The sequence below is a fragment of the Rana temporaria genome, chromosome 3 (assembly GCF_905171775.1).
Source record: "Rana temporaria chromosome 3, aRanTem1.1, whole genome shotgun sequence".
Taxonomy (NCBI): domain Eukaryota; kingdom Metazoa; phylum Chordata; class Amphibia; order Anura; family Ranidae; genus Rana; species Rana temporaria.
In genome coordinates, this window is record NC_053491.1 from 372726228 (window position 1) to 372754219 (window position 27992).

General features: G+C 47.3%; 1 protein-coding gene across 1 annotated transcript in view; it reads left to right on the top strand.

Annotated features, from left to right (window-relative positions):
- Nucleotides 1-4728: 4728 nt before the first annotated feature.
- LOC120932803 (tubby-related protein 3-like) overlaps nucleotides 4729-27992 on the top strand; it is a 34021-nt gene continuing 10757 nt past the window's right edge. Inside the window, exons 1-7 of the mRNA XM_040345535.1 lie at nucleotides 4729-4853; nucleotides 8239-8290; nucleotides 8736-8904; nucleotides 10005-10373; nucleotides 22373-22476; nucleotides 23320-23517; nucleotides 23597-23709. Coding sequence (XP_040201469.1) covers nucleotides 4819-4853; nucleotides 8239-8290; nucleotides 8736-8904; nucleotides 10005-10373; nucleotides 22373-22476; nucleotides 23320-23517; nucleotides 23597-23709 — 1040 coding nt within the window. The 5' untranslated portion in view covers nucleotides 4729-4818. The remainder of the gene's footprint in view (nucleotides 4854-8238; nucleotides 8291-8735; nucleotides 8905-10004; nucleotides 10374-22372; nucleotides 22477-23319; nucleotides 23518-23596; nucleotides 23710-27992) is intronic.

Here is a 27992-nt window from a genome sequence, read left to right on the forward strand (position 1 = left end):
CCGGGACCTATATAAGTCAGAATAGAACCCGACCAGTTCCTGCATTATAAGCTTAGGAGTGTTCACTACCCTGCCACCCACCGTACGCAGTGCGCCAATGGACGGAGAGGTTTGGGATGCCTTCGCTATCCTAGCCAATAACCGGCCCGTCTGCTCGCCCTCCTCATAAAAGGCCTGTCTATTAAAAAATCTCTTCCTATCCGCAGCCTCCCTTGTGACCCGGTCAACTGCTTCCTGTGCTGCCATCCACGCTTTCCTCGCATCATCGGATGGATCTGCGATAAACTCTGCCTCTAGCCTACTCACCAACTGTTCTGTCTGTTCCCTGATGGCATTTGTTTTAGATTTAATTCCCGTGACTTCAGTAATCAAGATACCCCTGAGGAATGCCTTGAACGTCTCCCAGGTAAGCCCTAAGTCAGGATGGTCCTCATGGCTCCGCCAAAACCCAGCTATCTCCTCTTCTACCCGCTCATGAGAGGGGAATAGGTTGAGCCAGAAGGCATTCAGCCTCCATGGCATCCTGGGCAGGTCGGTGACAGGTCTAGCATTCAGGGAGACCACAAGGGGGGAATGGTCGGACACACCCCTCACCAAGTATTTGATATCCTCCACTAATTGTGCCGTTTGAGGTGTGCACAAGCAGAGGTCAATCCTGGACAAAGAATGATGGGTTTTAGAAAAACATGAAAACAACTTTTGCAGTGGGTTGCGACTACGCCATGCGTCAGACCAACCCACCTCCTCCGTGAACTTCCGCAATGCCGTTCGGGCTCCGCTGCGGAAACCCGTCGGAGGCGGGTGCTTGTCTAGAACCGGATCCATATAACAATTAAAATCCCCCACCACAATAAAAGGAACATCAGAATGGCACAGTTGAAACGATAGCAATATGCGCAACACCTCTGCATTAAAGGGTGGGGGCACGTACACAGCAGCCAGTATACATTTCAGGTGATATATTTTACATACCAAAATCACATACCGCCCTTCATCGTCTATCAGTTTGTCCAGTAATTGAAAATCTAGGGCACAGTGGACCAACACACTCACCCCCCTGGAGTAGGAGGTATGGGTGGAGTGGTAGGCCCAGCCCACCCAGGAAAAGCCCAAGAAAGATACCGTTTCTGGCACAAGGTGAGTCTCCTGCAGAACGTAGACCGCAGGAGAATACTTCTTCAATATAGTAGTGATCATAGTGCGCTTTAAAGGGTTCTGGACACCCCTAACATTCCATGAAAGCAATGGGACAGTAGACATAGTTACAAAGATTTGCAATTACAATCGTAGAAAGCATTGTGTGTACCCTAGGCGCCTTAGGGTGTGCGGTAGGCCAGTGCGCCAAGTGAGACAAAAACACAGTACCTGAGGGATACGTGTCACAAGTCCTGATGCAGTGTAGTGGAGATCCTCTCGCGATAGAGTCTGTCCTGCGAGTCTGCCGGTTCTGATTGCTGACATGACTGTGAAAATAAATCGGGAGAAAAAAAAAAATGGGGAACAAAAACCAAAAAATAAAACAGGTAACGCTCACACCCCTGGACACCTAGAAGGGGCAGTAGAGCCCCAGTAGCTGCGGGGGAGAGCCCTCCTCTCCGCAGTGCAACAGGTGGGGGTTGCGGATACACATGGGTGAACAAAAAGAGAAAAAAAAAACAAAAATAAACAGGGTCTTCGGGTCGGTTAGAACAACAGGACCCATAACCTCAAAGCCCAGTCGGGCAAAATATCCAAAAGAGCACGACCAACAAAAGGGGGCTCTAAACTGCTTTTTCGGAAATAAACTCACTTGCTCTCATCACTGTTAGAGTAAGAGTAGGTTGTGGCTTCCCAGCCAAATAGAGTGAATCAAACCTGCGGTGATCCGGAATCTCATGCACCACCGATCAATCCCCCTCCGCTGCTCCTCTATCCGCTTGTCGGAAGACATGCTCGTTTGCATCTATCCACGAAGACGCATCAGCCGCCGACTCAAAAAAGTGAGACTGACCTCCAGCTGTAATCCGGAGCTTACCCGGGAAAAGCATAGCGTACGTTGCACGGAGCCGTTGCAGCCTCTTTTTGACATCGATGAATCTGGCTCTGCATTTCTGAACCTCTGCTGAGTAGTCAGGATAGAAAGAGATACGGGCCCCATTAAACTGGATGTTACGCCGCTCTCTCGCCTGCCGGAGCACAATCTCCTTATCTTTAAAATTTAGTAATCTGGCTATCATAGTGCGCGGTGGGCTCCCAGGTGGCAGGGGCCTGGGTGGCACCCTGTGCGCCCGCTCCACTGAGTACAGCGGGGTAAACACTTCCTTCCCGAAAACAGTCAGAAGCCATTGTTCCACAAATTCGGTGGGGTCCCTCCCCTCCGTCTTCTCTGGGAGCCCCACTATGCGGATGTTATTGCGTCTCAAGCGATTTTCGATTTCATCAGACTTAAGTTCGTTTGCTCTAGCCACCCTGGCAGTTATTTGCGCCTCCCGCATCAATGGTGTCAGCTTATCTTCCAAATCACTAATGCGGCCTTCCGCCGCCGTAGTGCGCTCCCGGGTCTTCTGTAAATCATGTCTGATAAACCCCAGTTCCTCCTTCAAGCCTCCAATTTGGTCCTGCAGGGTATTTGTGCATTTGTGCACTGCTCGCAGGATGTCTGCCAGGGAAGGCTGATCCGCATCCCCACTCTCTTCCCCCTCATCCCCATCAGGCTGGCTATGGTTAGGCGACGCTGCAGGGCCCTGCATGTCTCCCCCCTCCTCTGCCTGAGTTCTGAAGGCCGCAGGGGTTGCTGACAAATCCTCCCCCCCCCCAAGGGCTGCGGTGCCTGCCATCTTCAGTGCATAATATATCATGTCCCTGGGGGGTTCTTTCATTGTGGCCTTGGGGGTCTTAGGAGGTTTACTCACGTCCCTCGCCTTTTCCCATCCACGTGCGTGCTGCGATAGAGGAGCCGCGGCGCCATGTTGGATTTCCGGCGCCCCGGACTCCGTCTGTTTGCGGGTCAGCATAGCCGCCGAGAGTGCCGCCAAAGTCACCGGAGGTGTCCAGGGGAGAGCCCGAGCAGGATACTACCGATTCCGGGCACAGTAGCAGGCTGGGAAGAAGGATCTATAGAGGATCAGTGCGGGAGCTCCGTGAAGCACTTCCTCTCACATGCCGCTCTCGGCCACGCCCATACTTCTGATTCTTGAACACATTGTGTTACACACCCTGGACCCCTGCACCCTCTGTTATGTATCCAAAACCCAACACTGACTGCAGCATTCCCCAACCCCTGTGCTCTGCCTTACACACTCCTGCACTATACAGTATATATAATATTGTACATTATATACTTCTCACCCAAGTCTTCATTGTCTCAACAGTTGCTGGTTGCAATGCAGTCCCTGACTACATTAATGACGTTCTTCTTTAACCACTTGCCGCCCGCCAATGACATATTGATGTCGGCAAAGTGGTTTCAATATCTCGAGTGGACGTCATATGACGTCCTCAGGATATTGAGCCGTTGCGCGCCCCCGGGGGCGCGCATCGCGGCGATCGTTGTTGCAGGGTGTCAGTCTGACACCCCGCAACACCGATTTAGGTAAAGAGTCTCTCACGGAGACTCTTTACCATGTGATCAGCCGTGTCCAATCACGGCTGATCACGATGTAAACAGGAAAAGCTGGTAATCAGACGCAAGTAGAGGAGAGCCGATCGGCTGCTCCTCTGACAGGGGGGGTTTGTGCTGATCGATTATCAGCACAGCCCCCCCCCCCCCCCCCCCGAGGATGCCCACTGGACCACCAGGGATGCACACTGGACCACCAGGGATGCAAAAAAACACAGGTATGCCACCCTAGACCACCAGGGATGACAATGACACAAAAAATGAATGCCAATCAGTGCCCGCAATGGATGCCAATCAGTGCCCACAATGGGCATCACTGATTGGCAGGCATTGATTGGCACTGATTGGCATCCATTAGTACAACACATACGATAGTGCCACTCATCAGTGCCCATCCGTGCCACCTATCAGTGCCCATCCATGCCGCCTATCAGTACCCATCTATGCCGCCTATTAGTGCCCATCCATGCCGCCTATACAAAATGATAAAAATTTAGTTTGGGTACAGTGTAGCATGACCGCGCAATTGTCATTCAAAGTGCAACAGCGCTGAAAGCTAAAAATTGGTCTGGGCGGGAAGATGTATAAGTGCGCGGTATGGAAGTGGTTAAAGTAGGCTCAGACAAAAAATATTAGGGGTGTCAATAGATGGGGGTAGGTGGGTGTCAGTTTGGGGTGTCAATAGATGGGGATAGATGGGTGTCAGTTTGGGGTGTCAATAGATGGGGGTAGGGAGTGTTAATCTGGGGTGTCAGTGGGTGGGGGATTTCAGTGTGGGGAGTCATTAGTTAGGGGTAGGCAAGTGTGTGATGTCATTAGATTGATCCAGGACAGGTAGGTGGCCTGATGACAGATAGGAAGATGTGATCACACAGTTCATTAGCCTCCTGGTAGAACTGTACATCTGCCCGGTAGGTGATTGGTTAATTGCTGTATGCTCGGCTCCTTCCCCGGCCACGTCACGATCAGTGGACTGTAATGTGATGAAGCGGCGCATACTCAGTGGGCACACAGGGGGGTGCAGAATTCCCTCCTAACACCGGTGCTCCCACCTCCCCTCATTTCTCGGCGCCGGCTCCGCCCCCCGGGACGCTGACTCACTGCCTCAGCCTATAGCGTCTGACTCTGCTGCAGCGGCTGCCAATGGGAGGGCGGGACACTGGTTGGTGCCGTTGTCTGGCTGGTTGCTAAGATACCTGAGTCTGGTCGCAGAGTGCAGGATGGAGCCCAGCGGAGATGGGAGCCCCGGAATCGGGTATGGGGTGGGGTAGCGGAAACAATGGGTACAAAAGAATGTACAGGGGTACGGGAGGAGGGGCCACGGGGTGTATGAGGTGCAAGTAAGGGGGGTACAGGAGTACTGTGTACAAGAGGTACAGGGGCAAATGGCACAGGACAGAGATTTAAAGTAAAGCGCAGGGTAAAAGGAGGCACAGGACAAGAGCACTGATTATAAGGAGGTATGGGACAAGAGCACTGAGAATGAGGGGGTATGGCACAAGAGCACTGAGTATAAGTGGGTATGGCACAAGAGCACTGAGTATGAGGGGGTATGGGACAAGAGCACTGAGAATGAGGGGGTATGGCACAAGAGCACTGAGTATAAGGGGGTATGGCACAAGAGCACTGAGTATAAGGGGGTATGGCACAAGAGCACTGAGTATAAAGGGGTATGGCACAAAAGGACTGAGTATAAGAGGGTATGGCACAAGAGCACTGAGTATAAGGGGGTATGGCACAAGAGCACTGATTATAAGGGGGTACGGGGCAAGAGCACTGAGTATAAGGGGGTACGGGGCAAGAGCACTGCGTATAAGGGGGTACGGGGCAAGAGCACTGAGTATAAGGCGTTATGGCACAAGAGCACTGAGCATAAGTGGGTATGGCACAAGAGCACTGAGCATAAGTGGGTATGGCACAAGAGCACAAGGGGGTATGGGGCAAGAGCACTGAGTATAAGGGGGTATGGGGCAAGAGCACTGAGTATAAGGGGGTATGGGGCAAGAGCACTGAGTATAAGGGGGTATGGGGCAAGAGCACTGAGTATAAGGGGGTATGGGGCAAGAGCACTGAGTATGAGGGGGTATGGGACAAGAGCACTGAGAATGAGGGGGTATGGCACAAGAGCACTGAGTATAAGGGGGTACAGGGCAAGAGCACTGAGTATAAGGGGGTACGGGGCAAGAGCACTGAGTATAAGGGGGTACGGGGCAAGAGCACTGTGTATAAGGGGGTACGGGGCAAGAGCACTGAGTATAAGGGGGTACGGGGCAAGAGCACTGAGTATAAGGGGGTACGGGGCAAGAGCACTGTGTATAAGGGGGTACGGGGCAAGAGCACTGAGTATAAGGGGGTACGGGGCAAGAGCACTGAGTATAAGGGGTTATGGCACAAGAGCACTGAGTATAAGGGGGTACGGGGCAAGAGCACTGTGTATAAGGGGGTATGGGACAAGAGCACTGGGTATACGGAGGTACGGGACAAGAGCACTGGGTATACGGAGGTACAGGACAAGAGCACTGAGTATAAGGGGGTACGGGGCAAGAGCACTGAGTATAAGGGGGTACAGGACAAGAGCACTGAGTATAAGGGGGTATGGGGCAAGAGCACTGAGTATAAGGGGGTACGGGACAAGAGCACTGGGTATACGGAGGTACAGGACAAGAGAACTGGGTGTAGGAGATATATAAGCATCGGGTAAAGGAGCACTAGTTGTAGCAAATCTAGAAGCATTGTGTACAGGAACACTAGGTGTATGAAATATAGAAGTACTGGGTACAAGAGCATTAGGTGTAGGAGATCTAGAAGCACTTTGTGCAGAAGATATAGAAGCCCTGGGTACAGGAGCACTAGATGTAGGTGCTATAGAAGCACCAGGTACAAGAGAATAGGGTGTAGAAGATATAAAAGCACTGGGTACAAGGGGCAATAGGTGTAGGAGATATAGAAACACTGGGTACAGGAGCAATAAATGTAAGAGATATAGACACACTGGGTACAAGAGTATTAGGTGTGGGAGATAGAGATGCTCTAGGTACAGGAACACTAGGTGTAGGAGACATGAAAACATTAAGTACAGGAGCACTAGGTGCAGAAGATATAAAATCACTGGGTACAGGAGCATTAGGTGTAGGAGATACAGAAGCATCGGGTAAAGGAGTACAACATGTAGGAGATATAGAAGCATTGGATAAAAGAGGATTAGGTGTAGGAGATATAGAAGCACTGGGTGCAGGAACAATAGGTGTATGAGATATAGAAGCAACCGGTACAAGAGCATTAGGTGTAGGAGATGGAGATGTAGAAGCACTGGGTACAGGAGCACTAGGTGTAGAAGATATAAAGGCACTGAGTACACGGGCACTAGGTGTAGGAGGTATAGAAATACAGAGTAGAGGAGCAATAGATGTAAGAGATATAGAAGCACTAGGTACAAGAGGATTAGGTGTAGGAGATATAGAAGCACTATGTACAGGAGCACTAGGTGTAGAAGATATAAAATCACTGGGTACAAGAGGATTAGGTGTAGGAGATATAGAAGCACTAGGTACAGGAGCACTAGGTGTAGGAGATATAGAAGCGCTGGGTACAAGAGAATTAGGTGTAGGCGATATAAAAGCACTAGGTACAGGAGCACTAAGTGTAGGCGATCTAAAAGCGCTGGGTACAGGAGCACTAGGTGTAAGAGCTATAGAAGCACCAGGAACAGTAGTACTAGGTGTAGGAGATAGAGCCACTGGATACTGAAGCACTAGGTGTAGGAGATATAAAAAAAACAGGTACAGGAGCACTAGATGTAGGGTATATAGAAGTACTAGGTACAGGAGCACTTGGTGTGGGAGATATAGAAGCACTAGGTACAGTAATACTAGGTGTACAGGGGGGTACAGTATCATGGATATAGGAGGACTGGGTGTAGAAGGTACAGGGGCTACAGAAGCAATGGCTATAAGGGAGTACAGAAGCAACGGGTATTGGAAGTACAATAACACTGGGTGCAGAAGCACTAGTATGGAGGAAAAAGCGGTATGGGGAGTGTGGTAGCACTTGGTATAGGAGGTACAAGAGAAAGGATTCGGGGGGAGTGTGTACAGGAACTCGGGGTTCTGGGGTTGCAGGAGGAATCAGTCTAGGGAATTCAGAATATTTGGGTGTCCTAGTACTGGATAAAGGAGTAGAGTGAAGAAGAGGTGCAAGGGTAGTAGGCATACTGGGCTGGGGGGTGCAGCAATAGACCCACATAGAGTTTTGGGGGTGCAGGAATGCTACGTACAGAAATGTGAGTTCCTTTTTTCCTTTCCTTTTGGTTTTTACCATCTTCCAAAACTCAGCCACATACATATTCCATACATACAACTCACACCTGCCTACTCAGCATGTTCTGCTCTAACACCCCACACTGCATGCCTCTTATTCATCCTTCCTGTTCTGTACTACTAATCTATTCTACAAGTTTCCTGCCTTCTGAGGAACTTCTCTGTCACTCTCTCAGCCATCAGGCGTTCACATGTTACCACTGACCCAGATGTTCAAACCTGCCTAGTTCTTTCCTTAGCTCGTGTTACCAGCAAGTCACTACTCCTTTCCTTTAAAAGCCCAGTGGTATAATTGCAGATTTTGTGTTATTTATTTTATTGCAGTATCCTCGATGATGAAAATGGGAGACTGCGACAGCTTAAACTACATAACCAGGTAGGTCAGACAGCAGCAACAAAGGCTTTACTGGCATGGAAGGTAAATTAACTGGCCCCCTAACTGCCATGGGGGGGAAGTGATCATATTTTGATACTATGTAACCATCTTGTTGTTTTGTAATTTTTTTTTTTCTTATAAAAATTACATATTTTTGCAAAACGTTTCATGATTTTGATTGTTTTTACTACAAGCATTATCTATGACATGGGTCTTCAAACTACGGCCCTCCAGTTGTTCAGGAACTACAATTCCCATCATGCCCAGTAATGTCTGAATGTCAGAGTTTTACAATGCCTCCTGGGATGTGTAGTTCTACAACAACTGGAGGGTCTTAGTTTGAGGATCCCTGATCTATGAGATGCGGGGTCTCAGGTGAATCCACTCTTGTAGGAACATTGCTATCTCATTGATGGTCTTCTTTTCTCCACTTCTACCTCTCTAGAGGGTTCTGCTGGAACAGAAGCAGAGGAGAAAGAGGCAAGAGGTGCTTATGGTACAGCCAAACCAAGACGCCAGACAACGGAGACCTAAATCCAGGAAAAGTGAGGAGCATGCGCCTCTGATGCAGTGTCAGACTCCTCGTTCTGTCTGTTCAGATGTCATCTTGGATGGTAAGATCTTGTTATAGATCCTTCAGTAGACAGATGTTCAATATGTTGGCTGTAACATTTCTGGGGTGTCAGGAGGCTTGGCTCTGTAAAAGGAGAGTAAAATGCAGTGACAGCCTGCCCCCCCTCCCCTAATCCATGCGCCTGGCCCCTAATCTACATGCATGGATTTCAATGTTTTTTTTTTTTTTGCCTCAGGCTTTAATTGGCTTAAAGGGTGGGCTTGGGGTGCACAGCACTGCGCCCCAAGCCCACCCAGTTGTGTGACAATAGTGAATTAATATTCGCTATTGTCTGCCTGTTTCATCTCCCGGCCAATCAGGAAGTGGGTCCTGTGACCCGATTGGCCGGGAGACTTAGAGCAGACGAGGACAGCTACGAGCAGAGCAAGAACGCTGGGGGAAAGCTCAGCAGCAAGAAGCCCAAGGAGCAGAGGTCCCTGAGGCTGAGCATCAATGCCGAGAGAGGAGGAGGATGCACAACGAATGATGCCTTGGACGGCCTCCGGTCCGTCATCCCCTATGCCCACAGCTCATCCATCTAGAAACGCTCCAAGATTGCCACTGCCTGTTCAGCCTGGAGGTGAAGTCCCGTGTCTTCTAGAGCGTGGAGCCTCCTTACTTGATCGCTGCCGTCGGAGGGGAGCGCCGTCTAGCTCTGCTGGGAACTCGGTTTACTCTCCTTCAATGATCATACTTGTCCTCACCCCCCCCCCCCCCCCCGTCTTTCACTGGAAAGCGCTCAGTGAGTGTTTCTCTCTCTCTCTCTCTCTCTCTCTCTCTCTCTCTCTCTCTCTCTCTCTCTCTCTCTCTCTCTCTCTCTCTCTCCCTCCCCCCCCCCCCCGTATAAAATAGGAAAAAATGTATCTATAATGTTTTTTTTTTTTTTTTTTTTTTTTATATCTATACAAAAATATTTTGAATTGAATTTCTATTTTAAACAGAATGATTTGTTTTACAAGGTGATTGTTTACAATCACTTTAAATATGAATTGAATATTGTTTTTTGGGTTGTGGTGCCCAGATGCAGTTTAGTTCTGCTTTAAATGAACATGCTCTCACTCCCTTTTTTTTTTTTTTTTTTTTTTCCTTTTACTGCTGCAGGAATTGATGGTCCAGCTGCCTTCCTTCATTCTGACACTCAGGACTTGGAGTACAAAATCCATATTTTGTCAGTTGGAGAAACTTGTGATGACACTGAATCTGACAACTCCAGACCCAACTCTAGCGACACAAGCTCCAGGTCAAGGCTTAGTGAGGGCAAAGCATCAGTGGAGGTTAGAGGCAGGTCTGAGGTCACCAATGAGTCCAGTGCCCAGTCTGCCGCCAGTGAAGTGAAACCCCAGAAGGTGGTAAAAGAGGCAAAGTCCCGATCCAGAAAGACCACAGCCCGACCTGATCCCGTGGAGGAGGATACTCGGGTGAATGAAGATGAATCGAGACAGGATCTTCTGGAAAAGCTGCAGGAAAGAGGTGAGAACTTTCTTTGGGCCTTGGTGCATTGTGCTTTTTCCATGTGCACCATCTTCGTATTAACATTTAAAGTGATTGTAATTGTAGTCCTTCCTTGTTTGTTATTTAAAAAAAAAAAAAAAACTGTGCAGTTGGTTTTGCACAGAGTGGCCTGGATCCTCCTCTTCACGGGTCCCTCTTTGGCTCTCCTGGCCCCTCCCTCCATACAGACACAGTGCGATGACCCGGCCCCGCCCCTCTCTCTCCTGATTGGCTGGTTGACTGACTTTGACAGCAGCGGGAGTCAATCGTGCCACGCTGATGTCTCAGCCAATGATGAATGAAGTCTTGGGCAGCTGAGACACTCCTGCAACATTGCTGGATAAAAATGGGCTCAGATAAGTATTAGGGGGCTCAGGGGGGGCTGCTGCACGTATAATTTTTTTTATCTTCCTAATGCATTAAGATAAAACCACCTGCCCACCTGCACCTTGCCCTTAACCACTTGAGACCCGCGCTATTGACAAAAGACGTCAACAGCGCGGCTCTCAAGTGCCGAGTGGACGTCTTTAGACGTCCTATTGTTTACATTACCCGCGCGCACCGCTGGGGGTCGCGCAGCGGGTAAACACTGTCCCGGCGCATCGCTGGGGAGCCGATGCGTGTACCTGGCGGCCGCGATGTCCGCCGGGTACACGCGATCGTCGGGAACACAGCAGGGACGTGGAGCTCTGTGTGTAAACACACAGCTCCACGTCCTGTCAGAGGAGAGGAGACCGATCTGTGTCCCTTGTACAAAGGGACACAGCATCGGTCACCTCCCCCAGTCACCCCCTCCCCCCACACAGTTAGAACACACCCAGGTTACACATTTAACTCCTTCCTCACCCCCTAGCGTTAACCCCTTCCCTGCCAGTCACATTTATACAGTAATTAGTGCATTTTTATAGCACTGATCGCTGTATAAATGTGAATGGTCCCAAATTTGTGTCAAAAGTGTTCGATACGTCCGCCGCAATATCGTAGTCCCAATAAAAATCGCAGATCGCTGCCATTACTAGTAAAACAAAAAATCATAATTCAGTTCCCCATTTTGTAGGCGCTATAAATTTTGCGCAAACCAGTCGCTTATTGCGTTTTTTTTTTTTTTTACAAAAATACATCGAAAAATACGTATCGGCCTTAACTGAGAAAACATTTATTTTTTTTTTTTATTTTTTTTTTTTAAATTGGGATATTTATTATAGCAACAAGTAAAAAATTAAAACCGCAGAGGTGATCAAATACCCCCAAAAAGCTCTATTTGTGGGGGAAAAAGGACGTCAATTTTGTTTGGGAGCCACGTCGCACGACCGCGCAAATGTCAGTTAAAGCGGCACAGTGCCGGAAACTGAAATTTCGCCTGGGCACGAAGGGGGTTTATGTGCCCAGTAAGCAAGTGGTTAAAGGGGTTTTAAAATAAATTTCTTTTTTTTTTCATAATAGGCATCCTTTACCTGCAGACATTCCTCTTTTCACTTCCTCATTGTTCGTTTTTGCTACGAAGTTGCTCTATTTCTTCTCTGTTCTGTTCACTTCCTGCTTGTCTGATTTTACTCACCAACATGAAGGGAAGCTTTACTGCAGTGGTCAGTAACGTGCTCACCCCCTCCTGGGAACTACATCTGTGCGGCAGGACGCTCTCTAGGAGCGTCCAGCCGCACAGACTTCAAGGAGGTGTGAATTACTGGGCGTGCCGCAATGCATACTGGGAAATGTAGTTTTTACATGAATGAGCGCCGCAAACCAGGAAGTGAATGAGAGAACAGACACTAAAACGCCGGAGGTGATATAGATGAAGGAATTTATTAGGTATTTACTCGTTTTTTAACAGAATCATTGCACTATTCTGTCTACCTTCCAGACATTAATTTTAGGCAAAACATTTTTTCCTTTACAACTTGCACAGTTGTACAGGCTCCTCTACTGATATTACTTTCTCAAAATTTTACTGCACACTGAAGCTGCAGCAAGTCTTATAGATCCTGCATCATTTCCTATCTGGATTACATCTGGCATCCTCTAGCTCCTTTCCCCCCAGCCTGACTGTCCTTGGCCGGCTCCTTTTTAAAGCGGAAGTAAACCCATTCATAAAACGGTTTCATTTCCGGCACGTGCCATAAATGTAACACTTCTCATTGGTTGTGCTCTCAACCAAGCTGTCAAACCATCCAATGGCTGGTGTCATAACTGATCGCATGTGCAGCATCAGGGCAGTTGTAAAATAAACAGAGGCAAAGATAGCAGCTTTCTTGACTGAAAACAATAGGGGGGATTACTTACACTTTAATTACCGTAGTTGCATTTTATCTCTTTTAATCATGGAGGCACAGCATCACGTGTGGGCATTACCTAGCATGATCTGTATGTAAATACAGCCTGCTCAGGAACACACACTCCTCAAGACTGACATCCACCCTTCAAGCCATTTTGATATTTGCATAACTCCTCCCAAGAGCCAACCCACTGCTTGGTTGCGGGTTCTTGAGAGGAGTACTGATGCAGGGTGCTGTAATGTTTTCACACCCTGCCAGCCCCTCCCAGCAGCCGTGATTACCCTGCATTGCATAGATATTCACAGAGACACAGTGATAATAGCACTGAATCTAAAATATTAAATGTAATGGAAACAAAAAGGTTTCATATAAAAATGTCATTAGCATGTTGATAAGTGAGAAAAGGAGGAGCCAGTGAACAAAAAAATGTAAGCAGATTAATGTCGGCTTTAACCATGTCCTTAATGTGCACTTAAACCCCCCTCCTGCCCAGACCAATTTTCAGCTTTCAGTGCCGACGCACTTTAACCACTTCCCGACCTCCTCATGTACATATACGTCAGCAGAATGGCACGGACAGGCACATGTACGTACCTGTACGTCCTCTGCTAGACGTGGGTGGGGGGTCCGATCGGGACCCCCCCCCCGGTACATGCGGAGGTCGGGTCCGCTCGGGGAGCGATCCGGGACGACGGCGCGGCTATTTGTTTTTAGCCGCGCCGTCGCTCCCCGGAGCTGAAGAACGGGGAGAGCCGTGTGTAAACACGGCTTCCCCGTGCTTCACTGTGTCGGCGCATCGATCGCGTCATTCCCTTTATAGGGAAGACACGATCGATGACGTCATTCCTACAGCCACACCCCCCTACACTAGTAAACACACACAAAGTAAACCCTAACTCCTACAGCGCCCCCTGTGGTTAACTGCAACTGTCATTTTCACAATAAACAATGCAATTTAAATGCATTTTTTGCTGTGAAAATGACAATTGTCCCAAAAATGTGTCAAAATTGTCCGAAGTGTCCGCCATAATGTCGCAGTCACGAAAAAAATCGCTGATCGCCGCCATTAGTAGTAAAAAAAATAAAAATGCAAAAAAACTATCCCCTATTTTGTAAACGCTATAAATTTTGCGCAAACCAACCGATAAACGATTATTGCGATTTTTTTTTTTTTACCAAAAATCATGTTTCATAGTTTGTGTTGAGTTTTGCAAACAGGTAATTTTTCTCCTTCATTGATATGCGCTGATAAGGCTGCACTGATGGGTACTGATGATAGGTAGGGAGACCGCCGCTCCAGGTGAGCACAGGCAGGTAATCAATGTCCACTCAGGAATCACGTGGGTGCTGGCAATGCATAGAATTAAGCAGGTGGGAGAATGGATGGACAGCCGCACTCCAAAAAGTCTTGTTGAAAAAAGACGTGCTCTTTATTGTAAAAAGGAAAAAATGCACAGCACACAACAGCATACAGTGGGATAGACAGCTGACGCGTTTCGCATTAACAACTAATGCTTAGTCATGGCTCACTGTATGCTGTTGTGTGCTGTGCATTTTTTCCTTTTTACAATAAAGAGCACGTCTTTTTTCAACAAGACTTTGCGGAGTGCGGCTGTCCATCCATTCTCCCACCTGATGGGTACTGATGGGTGGCACTAATGGGGGGCACTGATGGCACTGATGGGGGGCCACTGGTAGGTGATACTGATGAGCACTGATGGGTGGCAGTGATGGGCAGCACTGTGGGCACTGATGGGTGGCACTGGTAGGCAGCACTGTTGTGGACTGGCAGGTGGTACAGATGAGCAGGCGGCTGCTCTCCTTGATCGGAACCGATGTCCCTCTGACAGCCGCCAGTGATCTGCTTTTTTTTTTTTTTTCCTCACACTATCAGCGTGAGGAGAAAGAATAGCCGATTACCGGCTCTGTTTACATCACATGATCAGCTGTCATTGGTTGACAGCTGATCATGTGGTAAGGGGTCAAGATCGACCCCCTTACTCCGATCTGTGATCAGTCGAGTCTCATTGAGCCGAGTCTTGCTGATCACAGAGTGCGCCACGCACACCCTGAAGGGGGCGCACAGGCCGCTCGAGAATCCATGGACGTCCTCCCGGCAAATTAGGTCTGCGCTGTAACCGTATTTCGGCTATAGTGTGGATCTGAAGTAGTTAAATAATAGATATATATTTTACTCTACTCTTCATTGTAATCTGAGATTTACTTGTATCTCAGGACAACAAAAGCAAACACATCTACTTATTCATATAATGCCACTGAAAACACAGAAGCAGGAAATGGCATATTATTTACACAGTAAATTGCTTGGAAGAAAAGTTGCTAGACAACCTATACAAGCTTTAAATTAGTGAGTGCTGATTTCTTATAACTCTCATGGATCGTATTGGCAAGTTATCCTTACTGGAGTTTCAAGAACAATCCAAATGCTGAGGCCATTACAAAGGCAAATAATGGCATCAGACTCCGACAAGGGAACGCAATGTATAATTAACCACTTAAGACCCGGACAAAAATGCAGCTAAAGGATCTTGCCCCTTTTTGCGATTCGGCACTGCGTCACTTTAACTGACAATTGCACGGTCGTGCGACGTGGCTCCCAAACAAAATTGGCGTCCTTTTTTTCCCACAAATAATGCTTTCTTTTGGTGGTATTTGATCACCTCTGTGGTTTTTATTTTTTTGCGCTATAAACAAAAATAGAGCGACAATTTTGAAAAAAATGCAATATTTTTTACTTTTTGCTATAATAAATATCCCCCAAAAATATATAAAAAAAAAAAATTTTCCCTCAGTTTAGGCCGATACGTATTCTTCTACCTATTTTTGGTAAAGAAAATCGCAATAAGCGTTTATCGGTTGGTTTGTGCAAAATTTATAACGTTTACAAAATAGGGGATAGTTTTATTGCATTTTTATTATTATTATTTTTTTTTTTTTTTTTTTTTTCGTGACTGCGACATTATGGCGGACATTTCGGACAATTTTGACACATTTTTGGGACCATTGTCACAGCAAAAAATGCATTTAAAATGCATTGTTTACTGTGAAAATGACAGTTGCAGTTTGGGAGTTAACCACAAGGGGGCGCTGATGCCCGCGACCCACAGCTGGGTAATAGTACAAGACGTACCTGTACGTACATGTGCCCAGCCGTGCCATTCTGCCGACGTATATGTGCAGGAGGCGGTCCTTAAGTGGTTAAAGCCAAACTCTCAACAAATATGATCACAGATGTCTTTAACCACTTCAGCCCCAGACCATATTGCTGGTCAAAGACCAGGCCACTTTTTGCGATTCGGCACTGCGTCGCTTTAACTGACAATTGCGCGGTTGTGCGACGTGGCTCCCAAACAAAATTGGCGTCCTTTTATTCCCACAAATAGAGATTTCTTTTGGTGGTATTTGATCACCTCTGCGGTTTTTAGTTTAGACAAAAATAAAGCGACAATCTTGAAAAAAAATAATATTTTTTTACTTTTTTCTATAATAAATATCCCCCAAAAATATATATATTAAAAAAAAAAAATTTCCTAAGTTTAGGCCGATACGTATTCTTCTACATATTTTTCGTAAAAAAAAAATCGCAATAAGCGTTTTATTGATTGGTTTGTGCAAAAGTTATAGCGTTTACAAAATAGGGGATAGTTTTATGGCATTTTTATATTTTTTTTTACTAGTAATGGCGGCGATCGGCGATTTTTATTGGTACTGCGACCTTATGGCGGACACTTTTGACACATTTTTGGGACCATTGGCATTTTTATAGCGATCAGTGCTATAAAAATGCATTGATTACTATAAAAATGACACTGGCAGGGAAGGGGTTAACACTAGGGGGCAAGAAAGGGCTTAAGTATGTTCCCTGGGTGTGTTCAAACTGAAGGTGGGGTGGACTGACTTGGGGAAATGACAGATCGCTGTTCATACATTGTATGAACAGACAATCTGGCATTTCTCCCCCTGACAGGGCCGGGAGCTGTGTGTTTACACACACAGCTCCCAGGTTCTCGCTCTGTAATGAGCGATCGCGGGTGCCTGGCGGTGATCCCGCCCGCCGGGCACGCGCGTCGGCAGCGGGGGGCGTGCGTGCGCCCCTATTGGCTGAACGGCGAGATGACGTAGATCTACGTGATCTCGCCCAGCAGAGCCGACCTTCCGCCATATAACTGCGGCGGCTGGTCGGCAAGCGGTTACAGAAGAGGTTTATGAACCAATTTTTTTTTTTTTTTTTTTTTTTTTTTTTTTTATCATAGGTATATTTTAAGTCATAGAGACAGAATGTCAACCAAAAATCCAGAAAAAACACGATATGAATGTTTATAAATTGAGTTGTAGTTCAGTGAGTAATATAAGTATTTGAATCCCCCAAGCAAAACATGACTTAGTACTTGGTGGAAAAACTCTTATTGGCAAGAACAGAGGTAAGATGTTTCTTGTAGTTAGAGACCAGTAGGTGGATTCAGAAAGACTTAGGCTGGCGTATCAGTAGATACGCTAGCCTAAGTCTGAATGTGCGCCGGCGCTAATTTAAGCGTATTCTGGAAACCAGATACGCTTAAATTAGGCTCAGATACGAGCGGCGTAAGTGTCTTACACTGTCGTATCCTAAAGTGTAATTTTTAGGCTGACCGCTAGGTGGCGCTTCCATTGCGGTCGGCGTAGAATATGTAAATCACTAGATACGCCTATTCACGAACGTACGCCCGGCCGACGCTGTACAGATACGCTGTGTACGTAACGCATTATCAGGCCTAAAGTTATTCCATCAAATAGCTGGAATAGTAATGTTAAGTATGGCCGTCGTTCCCACGTCGAAATTCAAAAATTTTACGTCGTTTGCGTAAGTCGTCCGTGAATAGGGATTTACGTCATTTACGTCTACGTTGAAACCAATAGGACAGTGAGGCGTACTTTGCCGCAATGCACACTGGGATATGTACACGGACGGCGCATGCGCCGTTCGTAAAATACGTCAATCACGTAAGGTCACCCCCCATTACCATAAAACACGCCCCCTCAGCTAGATTTGAATTAGGCGCGCTTACGCCCGCCCGATTTAGGCTACGCCGCCGTAACTTGGCAGGCAAGTACTTTGTGAATCATGTACTTGCCTCGCTAACTTACGGCGGCGTAGTGTAAACACGATACACTACGCCGCCGCAACCATACGCCTGCCTACCTGAATCTAGCTACAGGTTTGTACACATCTCAGGAGGGATTTTGGTCAACTCTTCTTTAAATCCTGAAAGTGATTGTAAAGTCTTGTTTTTTCTTTCTATAAAAATAATAAACATGTTATATTTTCCTGCCCTGTGCAGCGGTTTTGCACAGAGCAGCCCAGATCCTCCTCTTCTCAGGTTCCTCTTTGGCTCTCCTGGCCTCTTCCTCCTGTGCAGTGCCCCCGCAGCAAGCAGATTGCTATGGGGGCACCCGAGCCGTCCTTTTAGATACGGAGCCCCTCTTCGGCCTCAATCCACTCCCTCTTTCTCCTGATTGGCTAACTGACTTTTATTGACAGCAGCGGGAGCCAATGGCGCCACTGCTATGTCTCAGCCAATCAGGAGGGAGAGTCCTGGACGGCCGAGGCACTCGTGGACATCGTTTGTTAGAGAGGGGGGGGTAAGTATTAGGGGTGCTGGGTCGACTGCAGCACACAGAAGGTTTTTCTTTTATCTTTATGCATTAGGATAAAAAACCTTCTGCCTTTACAACCACTTTAAGGTTTTTTTGCTGTCGCCTGGCAACTCGGTTTCAGCTTCCTCCATTAATTTTCTATAGGATTAAAGTCTGAAGACTCCATGACCTTAAAGCGGAGGTTCGCCCAGCGCTGTAAAAATTAAAAGCCAGCAGCTACACATACTGCAGCTGCTGGCTTTTAATAATGGGACACTTACCTGTCCTGGAGTCCAGCAATGTCGGCACTGCAGCTGATGTTTCCATCAGCGGTCGGTTGCTGCCGCCGCCATTGTGGGTAGGGGAACCTGGCAGTGTAGTCTTGCGGCTTCACGCCAGGAACTCTACTGCACATGCACGAAGCTCCGCTCCTCTCTCCTACTGGGAAGGAGAAGGAGGGAGCCGGTGATGTCAACAACCGTGGCTGTGGCTCCCGGAAGTGGGAAAGGTGCCAAATGTGGCATCGGAGGGGGGGGGGGGGGACAAATGAGCGGAAGTTCCACTTTTGAGTGGAACTCCGCTTTAATGTGCTTTTTCTTGAGTTTCTCTTTTGTTGCCTTGTCGGTATGTTTTGGGTTATTGTCATGTTGAAAGACCAATCTTCAGTGTTCTGGCTGAGGGAAGAAGGTTCTCATCCAAGATTTTACAATGCATGGCCCTGTTCATTGGCCCCTCAAAGTGGCAAAGTCAGCCTGTACCTTTTAGCAGAGAAAGAGCCCCAAAGCATATGTTTCCACCTCCATGCTTGACTGTAGAAATGGTGTTCTTTGGGTCAAAAATTTTCTTCCTCCAAACACGGCGTGTCAGGTTAATGCTAAAAAGCTAAATTTTGGTCTCATCTGACCACAGCACTTTCTTCCAATCCTTCTCTGAATCATTTAGATGTTCATTTGCAAACTTCAGACTGGCCTATACATGTGTCTTCTTGAGGAGGGGGAATTTGTGGGCGCTACAAGATTTTAATCCATGGCAGCCTAATGTGTTACCAATAGTTTGTTTGGTGAATGTGGTCCAAACTGCCTTGGGGTCATTCACTAGCTCCTCCTCTGTAGTTATGGGCTAATCCCCCACTTTTCTCGTGATCATCCTTACCCCATGAGGTAAAAATTGCATGGAGCTCCAGACCGAGGGCGATTGATGGTTATTTTATATTTCTTCCATTCGCAAATAATCGCTCCAACAGTTGTCTCCTTCTTGTAGCCCATACCAGCCTTGTGCAGGTCTACAATCTTGTCCCTGATTTCCTTTTGACAGCTTTTGGTCTTGCCCATGATGGTGAGGTTTTGAATGGAAGAAAGATTCTGTGGACAGGTGTCTTTTATACACATAATGAGTTGTTAGGAGCACCTTCTTAAATTGACAGGACTAATCTGTGTACCACATGAGCGCATACTGTAGCCAATCTGTGGGTGCCAGAATTATTTTCGCTTGGTAGGGGATCAAATACTTTTCTCTTTCGTTCATAGACGGACACAGCCTTCATTGACCTTAGGGTTATGCTTCTTCCTACCAGGTCTCCTGGTAGGAAGAAGCATAACCCTAAGGTCAATGAAGGCTGTGTCCGTCTATGAACGAAAGAGAAATGGATTTTACGGTGAGTACAAAAATCCTTTTTTCTCTTTCGTTCATAGACGGACACAGCCTTCATTGACCTTAGGGTTATGCTTCTTCCTACCAGGAGACCTGGTAGGAAGAAGCATAACCCTAAGGTCAATGAAGGCTGTGTCCGTCTATGAACTCAGAGAAATGGATTTTACGGTGAGTACAAAAATCCTTTTATTTCACTTACTGAACTGCAACTCTTTTTATAACCTTTGTATCGTGTGTGTTTGTTTTTCTGGATTTTTGGTTGATATTCTGTCTCTATGATTTAAAATACATCTATGATAAAGTTTATAGACCCTTCATTTCTTTGTAAGTGGGCAAACTTAAATCTTCCCTCAATGTATATACTTTGCATGGTATATTAGTCCGCTACTGGTAACTTGCTGACTAGGGTAGAGAGCACAGGGTTCACTTTGTCAGAATCCTGCTGTGCCATTATTGGCCACCGATATTATCACAATGTCGGAGTACTACGTTCTCTAGGGGCAGGCCAGGCGATCAGAATCACCAGAATCCCTTCCACTCGAATCGTGCAAAGCAAGGAAAAATATACTCATGAGCATTTTCAAACACCATTTTACACAAAGTGTTTTATCTTGATATTAAAAATGGTACTTTGATCCCATTCCAAATTCTAAGTAATGCTGCCATATAAAGTATGCATATAAAACGTGTTATATTTATGCTACTGTTTCTGAGTAGTTAGTGGAAAAACATTTTTTTGCATTTGTTAATTAAATTGAGTTTAAAATTCTGATAATTATTCAACAGGCCTTCCTATAGTGCATTTAGTATAATCTAACAAATTATACTAAATGCACTATAGGAAGGCCTATAGTGCACTTAGTGCATAGTGGACTTTAATATAATTAGGTGAGCAGACACAATATTTTATTTAAAGGCTAAGTTCACCTTTATTCCTCCTCCCTCCTCGTTATAAAGCACAGTGATTGGTGCTGTGTTATTTCGGCCCTTCTATCACCTAAAAAACCTGGCTGATCCTGCCTGGTTCTGCCCTCCCCACTGTAAATTGACTACGGTATATCATGGCTGCTGAGCCCTGACACTGTGGTAATTTTACGAGTCTCCGTCATCCGCAGCTCTCCTCTCCTCCATCCTCTTCCCCCCTCCCTGCCTGTCTGCTCCTGTATCAGTGCCTGCCACCTCTCATCCTGCTGCTGAAGTTTAATTTTAAAGTTTTATCCCATCCTGTCTGTTAAATAATCCTATGTGCCCCTGTGTCTGTGTTTTATTAAAATAAGCTGTTCTTTACCATATCTCAGAGTGGCAAACGCCTCCTCCTCACCTCTCTCCTCCTCCCCTCATCCGCTCCCAACTGACGTCAGTGGGGAATCTTCTGCCCCGCCCACTGCATCAGTCAGTGGGGAGAGGAGAGCTGGCGGGTCACGTGAGCGGTGATCACCGCTCTAAGATATGGTAAAGAACGGCTTATTTTAATAAAAAACAGACACAGGGGCATGTAGGGTTATTCAATAGATAGACAGGATGGGATAACGTGGCTTAACAACCACTTTAATTTTTCAGACATTTACCTCTCTCTCTTCATAGCTGTTTAAAAACACTGCTTGATTACTTCTGCCTTACTTCCTGAACAGACTTTGGGTCATGACTCAGGAAGAAGTTGACCATCTGAGGGTAGATGATGCAGGGTTTGTGCTAATGAGATCTGCTGTTCAACTTCTTCCTGTGTCATGACCTAAAGCCTGTCCAGGAAGTAAGGCAGAAGTAAGTGAGCAGTGTTTTTAAACCACTATAAAGAGAGTGAGGGTAAGCCTGTGTAGAATCAATTGAAAGTTGATTTATTTTTGTAAAAGTACATTAATGCTATATTAGTACATAGGGAAGCTGTAATTTTGAAAACAAAAATTGAATTTATCCTTTTAATAACCTATGAGCTCATTCAGACAGGCAATTAAGCCTGTCCTCTGTGCAGAGCCACTGGCAGATGCGTGTACATGCACCCACCTCGAAGCTGCGTGCAGGTAGCCCATTGAAATGGATGCACAAGCAACGCCGGGATGGACACAATCGCATTTTAAATTTTGATCTGCACGGTTCTGAAGACCAGGCCTCTCTGTTTGGATCCATGCACCCACTCCTGGCCGAACTTTGACATGTGATTGTGTACGTGCCGTCACTGCGTGTGCATCTACTTCTCTATCGGCTGCCTGCATGCATCTCTGAAGTGGATGCACACACATCTGACAGAGGCTCTGCATGGAGGATGGGCATAAACTCTATTTATTTTATTTTTCAATCTTTCCTTGGTGTCGGTTGCTGTTATTATTCTCCCAGTTGTAGCACTGCCATCTAGTGGATTTATGTATATCGTACACTAGTATGCTTTTACTTATGTCCAATGTTTTGAATTTTTGTTGCACGCAGGTATCTCTGAGAGCCTAAATTTTGATGAAGACTCTTCAGACGGGGAGGAAGCAGACTCTGGAAGTACACGACCTGGTTCTTCCTCAAGTAAAAAGTCTCTGACAGTAAGCTTTGTGAAGGATAAATTATTTTCTGTTAACACTCCTTGGTGCACACATTCCTATTTGTTAAAGTTGAATTCCAGCCTTCCCTTCCGTCTTGCACGGTTGTACAGGCTCCTCCCCTATATAGAAATAGTTTATTCTAATTTCACTGCACACTATGAGCTTATTACAGTGTGCATAAGAAGTTGTAGCAAGCCAGATACAGCCCACCTTATTTCTTGTCTGGAGGACATCCAGTATCTTCTAGCCTTTATTACCTCCATGTGGAGTGCTGTTTGACACTGAGATAACGTAACTTGTTTTTTTTTCCATCTTTGCCAACTTACAATATCATAATCCTATATGAGCACAGCACCATAACAATAAGTCTTTATAAATCGCCCTAGATCAGAGATATGCAATTAGCAGACCTCCAGCTGTTGCAAAACTGCAAGTCCCATCATGCCTCTGCCTCTAGGTGTCATGCTTGTGGCTGTCAGAGTCTTGCTATGCCTCATTGGAGGGGGTGAGCACGACTCTCCACACCAGGGAGAAAGCCTTGCATTACGGTGTTTAGTTACAGACAGAAGAACAGGAAGTGAGGATTTCTCAGAAGAAATAAGGACATTTAAAAGCAAAATAGAAGGATGAGGCAAGTGAAGGAGGACTGCACTAAGGTAAAGGAAGCTATTTAGGGAAAAAATATTGTACCTTTACAACCCCTTTAAAAAGATAGTTTTATGATCTGATATACTGTGTGTATATATATATATATATATATATATGTATATGTGTGTGTTGTTTATCTTAGCAGCTACCATAGTTAAGATCTCTAAACTCCAACCATCACTCTGTCTTCCCCAGGAATCTGCATCTGCAGAGACAATACCCAACGTACCTCAAGGAGACATAGGAGATGTGGGTGACCTGAGAGAATTCGCTGTGCGCCCTGCAGCTCGTGGAACCGCTGTAAGGTGTCGCATCAGCCGTGATAAAAAGGGGATGGACCGTGGCTTGTTCCCAACCTATTATATGCACCTTGAAAGGGATGAAAACCGCAAGGTGAGACTGGAGACACAATTGCGGTTCTGTATGGAAAGACTAAAAAAACACCGTCTGACTCGCTGAGCTTTTCTTTCAGGTTTTCCTTCTTGCTGGAAGAAAGAGGAAAAAAAGCAAAACGTCCAATTACTTGATTTCCACTGACCCCACGGACTTGTCACGGGAAGGGGGCAATTTTGTAGGCAAACTTCGGTATGTACAGTCTACAGATATGTTGTGCAGTACACTGCCATTCATTGGATCTGAATGTGGACTGGATTTGTTACCCTATAAATGATTTTTCATTAACCCCTTCCTACTTGCAACTATATATATATATATATATATATTTTGTATTATTATACAGTATTTATATAGCGCCAACAGCTTACGCAGCGCTTTACAACATACAATGGAGACGATACAGTTATAATACAATGGCATACAAGAGGATTATGATCCTCAGTGCGAAGTCCATGCTGGGTTTACCTTAACCACTTCCGCTTAATCCACCCCTCGCCCCCTTACATGCCACATTTGGCAGGTCATTTTCCCTTCCCGTCTTTCAGGACAGCCCACAATTGAGAGATACTCCTCCTCTTCCTCTAGGAAACACTGCGCCAGCCCATAAATTTCTTACTCCCCCTGCCAGACCTCAGTATTAGTGTTTCCTCCGGTGGGGAGACACTGTGCATGGGAACCTAGGCCAATTCAGGCAGAGGACTGAGGCCATTCTTTTTACCTTAAAGAAAGCAGAGGCTTTCAGGTGAATCCTGGTGCGGTGCAGGCCCACCATTAGCCACCCCATCCACGCCGAGCGCGGCTGCTGGTTGCGGGGGACCCCTATCGCGTCCAGTGGGGCGCAGCGTGGGAGACATCGAGGCTCGCCCTGTACTACAGGCCGCAAAATTTTTTGAACCGAGCGGGCTGGACGGCGGGTGACGTCATTTCCGGCGTAGAGCGGATGTCTCCCCTTTGAACCGCGACTTCCGGTTCCGGGTCACGGTGCTGATAGGAGGTCCGGGCGGACGCTGGAGGGAGTCGGATCTCGCACAGGCGAAGAGAAGCTCTTCAGCAAGCAGCCACCTGCGGTCATGTCGGCAGCATCTCCAGAGCCAGCCCTGACAACTGACGCTACCTCCAGCGAGCCTAAGGTAAGAGTACCCTGGGGAGGGGCGCTCTCTAGCTTAGGTTTGCCTCTCCATGTAGGGTTCAATGCATGGGGAGGCAAGCCCCCTGGGTGGCCAGGGGAGGGGGAGTCCTTAGTCCCAGGGTTTATAGGGGGCTAGGTGCACTCCCAGGGTTGTAACCAAATTTATGATTTTTTAAAACTGTTGTTTTCTGCCCTTTCTGTGTTTCAGAAGGCCATTGAAAAAACGGGTGGTGGAAGGCATAGCTCAAAGAGGAAGTGTGCCTCCTGTAGGGATGTCCTCCCAGAATCATGGACTAAGGTCCTGTGTAGGGATTGCATTCAATCCTTAGTCAGGGAAAATGAATTAGAACAGGAATCAGGACTTGCAGCCTCTGTTAAAGAGCTGTCGTCCACTTTCTCCTCATTTAAATCCCTGTTTGAGAGGTTACAGCCTCTGGCTGTTCCCACCCAGGTTACAACCCAGCCACAGGCTCAGGGCCCTGCTCCTGTCATACCCATTGCAGCAGTTATGGCAGACGTTTCCGCAGGCCCTTCCCAAGAGGAACCGGTTCTTCCGGATAGTGCCACCTCTGATTCTCAAGAGGGATCAGATGGAGAGGACCAGGACGGGGAGTCCAGGAAGCCCTCTAGATACAAATTGTCGCTGGATGAGGTAGAGGACCTCTTAGGGGCAGTTTACACAACCCTTGGTATCCAAACCGACAAGAAACCTCTTACCCTCCATGATCGAATGTACAGAGGTCTGGAGGAGCAAGAGAAAAGGGTCTTCCCAGTACATGAAATACTGGTTGAGACCATTAAGAAGGAGTGGCAGGATCCTGAAAGGAAACCCTTTTTTTCCAGATCCCTAAAGAGGAGATTCCCCTTCTCAGATTGGAACAAAAGCCCCAAATTAGACGCCGCCTTCTCCCAAGTGTCCAGGAACACGGATTTAGCGTTTGAGGACATGGGGGTTTTGTCCGATGTTATGGACAAAAGAATGGATTCCCTATTAAAGAAAAGTTGGGACTCTACTATCGGGAATCTTAAACCAGAACTTGCCGTCACGGTAATGGCCTGCAATCTGGAACATTGGCTCCCTAAGATTCAGGAGCACATTGAAGCTGGTACGGATAAGGAAACTATTTTAGCTTCCTTCCCTACTATCGTGCGAGGAGTCGCTTATATAGCGGATGCCTCAGCGGAATCAGTCCGCATGTCAGCCAGATCGGCTGCTCTGGCTAACTCGGCCAGAAGGGCCCTCTGGCTCAAGACTTGGACTGGCGACAGCGCCTCTAAGTCCAAGTTGTGTGGTATTCCCTTCACAGGTGACCTGCTTTTTGGCCCAGGCCTTGAAGCAGTGCTAGACCGCACGGCGGACAAAAAGAAGGCCTTTCCTCCTAAAAGAAAAGTCGCAGTACAGGCAGGAAGGGGGTTTCGTCCGCAAAAACAAAAGGGGGCCAAACCGGCAGGCCAAAAAAGGGTTTGGACCCCCAAGGGCAGAGGCAGAGGTGGAGCGATTTTTCACCCTCCTGTCCAGCCCCCTAAGAACCCATGACTCTCTAGTCAGGGTGGGAGGAAGACTGGGGACCTTTCTCCCACAATGGGAATCAATTTCCCCAAACCAGTTTGTCCTGGCGGTCATAAGAGGGGGATACCGACAGGAATTTTCATCGCCTCCCCCCCAGAGATACCTAATCACCCATCTACCCAGAGACAAGGAGAAATCCGAAGCCTTGTTGGGAGCTCTAAGGGAGCTAGAGGATCAGAGTGTTATCCTCAGAGTTCCAAGGGCAGAGGAAGTAAGGGGATTTTATTCACATATCTTTGTGGTAAAAAAGCCCTCAGGGAAATACAGGTTAATCCTAAACCTAAAACCTCTGAACAGATCCATTTCATACAGGAATCGATTTACACAGTCAGAGCCCTCCTTCCCCTCAATTGTTTCATGGTATCTCTGGACCTCAGAGACGCATACTTGCACGTTCCGATCGCAGAGAGTTCTCAGAAATATCTGCGATTGGCCGTGGACCTAGAGGGAACGATTGTACACCTCCAGTTCCAGGCTCTGCCATTCGGGCTATCCTCCTCGCCCCGGATTTTTACCAAGATCCTGGCAGAACCCATAGCTTTTCTGCGGCTTCAGGGAGTATCCATCATAGCTTATCTGGACGACCTGCTTCTTTTCGCAGCCTCACCAGAGCAGCTATCCAGGGACCTGGAAGTGACCAAGAAGGTTCTAACGGACCTAGGGTGGTTGCTGAACTTAGAAAAGTCCAGCTTAAATCCATCACAACGGATCACTTACCTGGGGTACCTGCTGGATTGTACTCTCTCAAGAGTGTTCCTCCTGGTAGAGAAAGTCAAGAAGTTGGACAGAGCAGTGGCTTCCCTCCAAAACAATCAACAGGTGTCACTAAGGTCCCTGATGTCAACGCTAGGTCTGTTGACATCTGCCCTCCCAGCCGTGCAGTGGGCAGGTCTTCACTTTCGCCTACTACAGGCCTTCCTGCTAAGGGTCTGGGATCACAGCCTAGAAGCCCTAGACTCCTTGGTTCAGGTACCACTTCAGGTAAAAAGATCCCTCTGGTGGTGGAGGAAGGCCACCAACGTAACCCAGGGACGTTTGTGGATTATCCCGGTGTCTCGGGTGGTAACCACAGACGCAAGCGGCAAGGGCTGGGGAGCACACCTGGGATCCCTTCCAGCGCAGGGTACCTGGGGTCACCAGGATCTGAAAAGATCTTCCAATTGGAAGGAGCTGAGGGCAGTGGGTCTAGCCCTCAGGTTCTTTCAGGAAGAACTCCAGGGGCACCACATTCAGGTGAGGTCGGACAATTCATCGGCCGTAGCCTACTTAAACAAGCAGGGCGGCACGAGAAGCGAAAGTTTGTCGGCCCTGGCAGCAGAGGTTCTGGGCTGGGCCGAGATCCACACCCTTTCGGCGGTCTTTCTGAGGGGGGAAAGAAACGTGACAGCAGACTTCCTCAGTCGAAGGCAGCCGAGGGAGGGCGAGTGGACCCTCAACCAGGAGGTCTTTCATCTCTTGAACAAGAGATGGGGAGCTCTGGAGGTGGACCTCTTCGCCTCAAGAGAAAATGCAAAGACCCCCTGTTTCTTCTACCTGAACAGGGGAAAAGGAGCACGGGGGGTGGATGCCCTGTCCCAAAGCTGGAAGTTCGGAAGATGCTATGCATTCCCACCTCCGGTGCTTTTGCCAGCAGTTCTGAGAAAATTCTAATCAGAGCACACCTCTCTAGTCCTGGTAGCTCCTTACTGGCCCAAGAGGGCATGGTTCTCAGTCCTCAAGCAGTTAGCGGCAGAACCACCCTTATTTCTACCTCAACGAGAGGATCTTCTATCA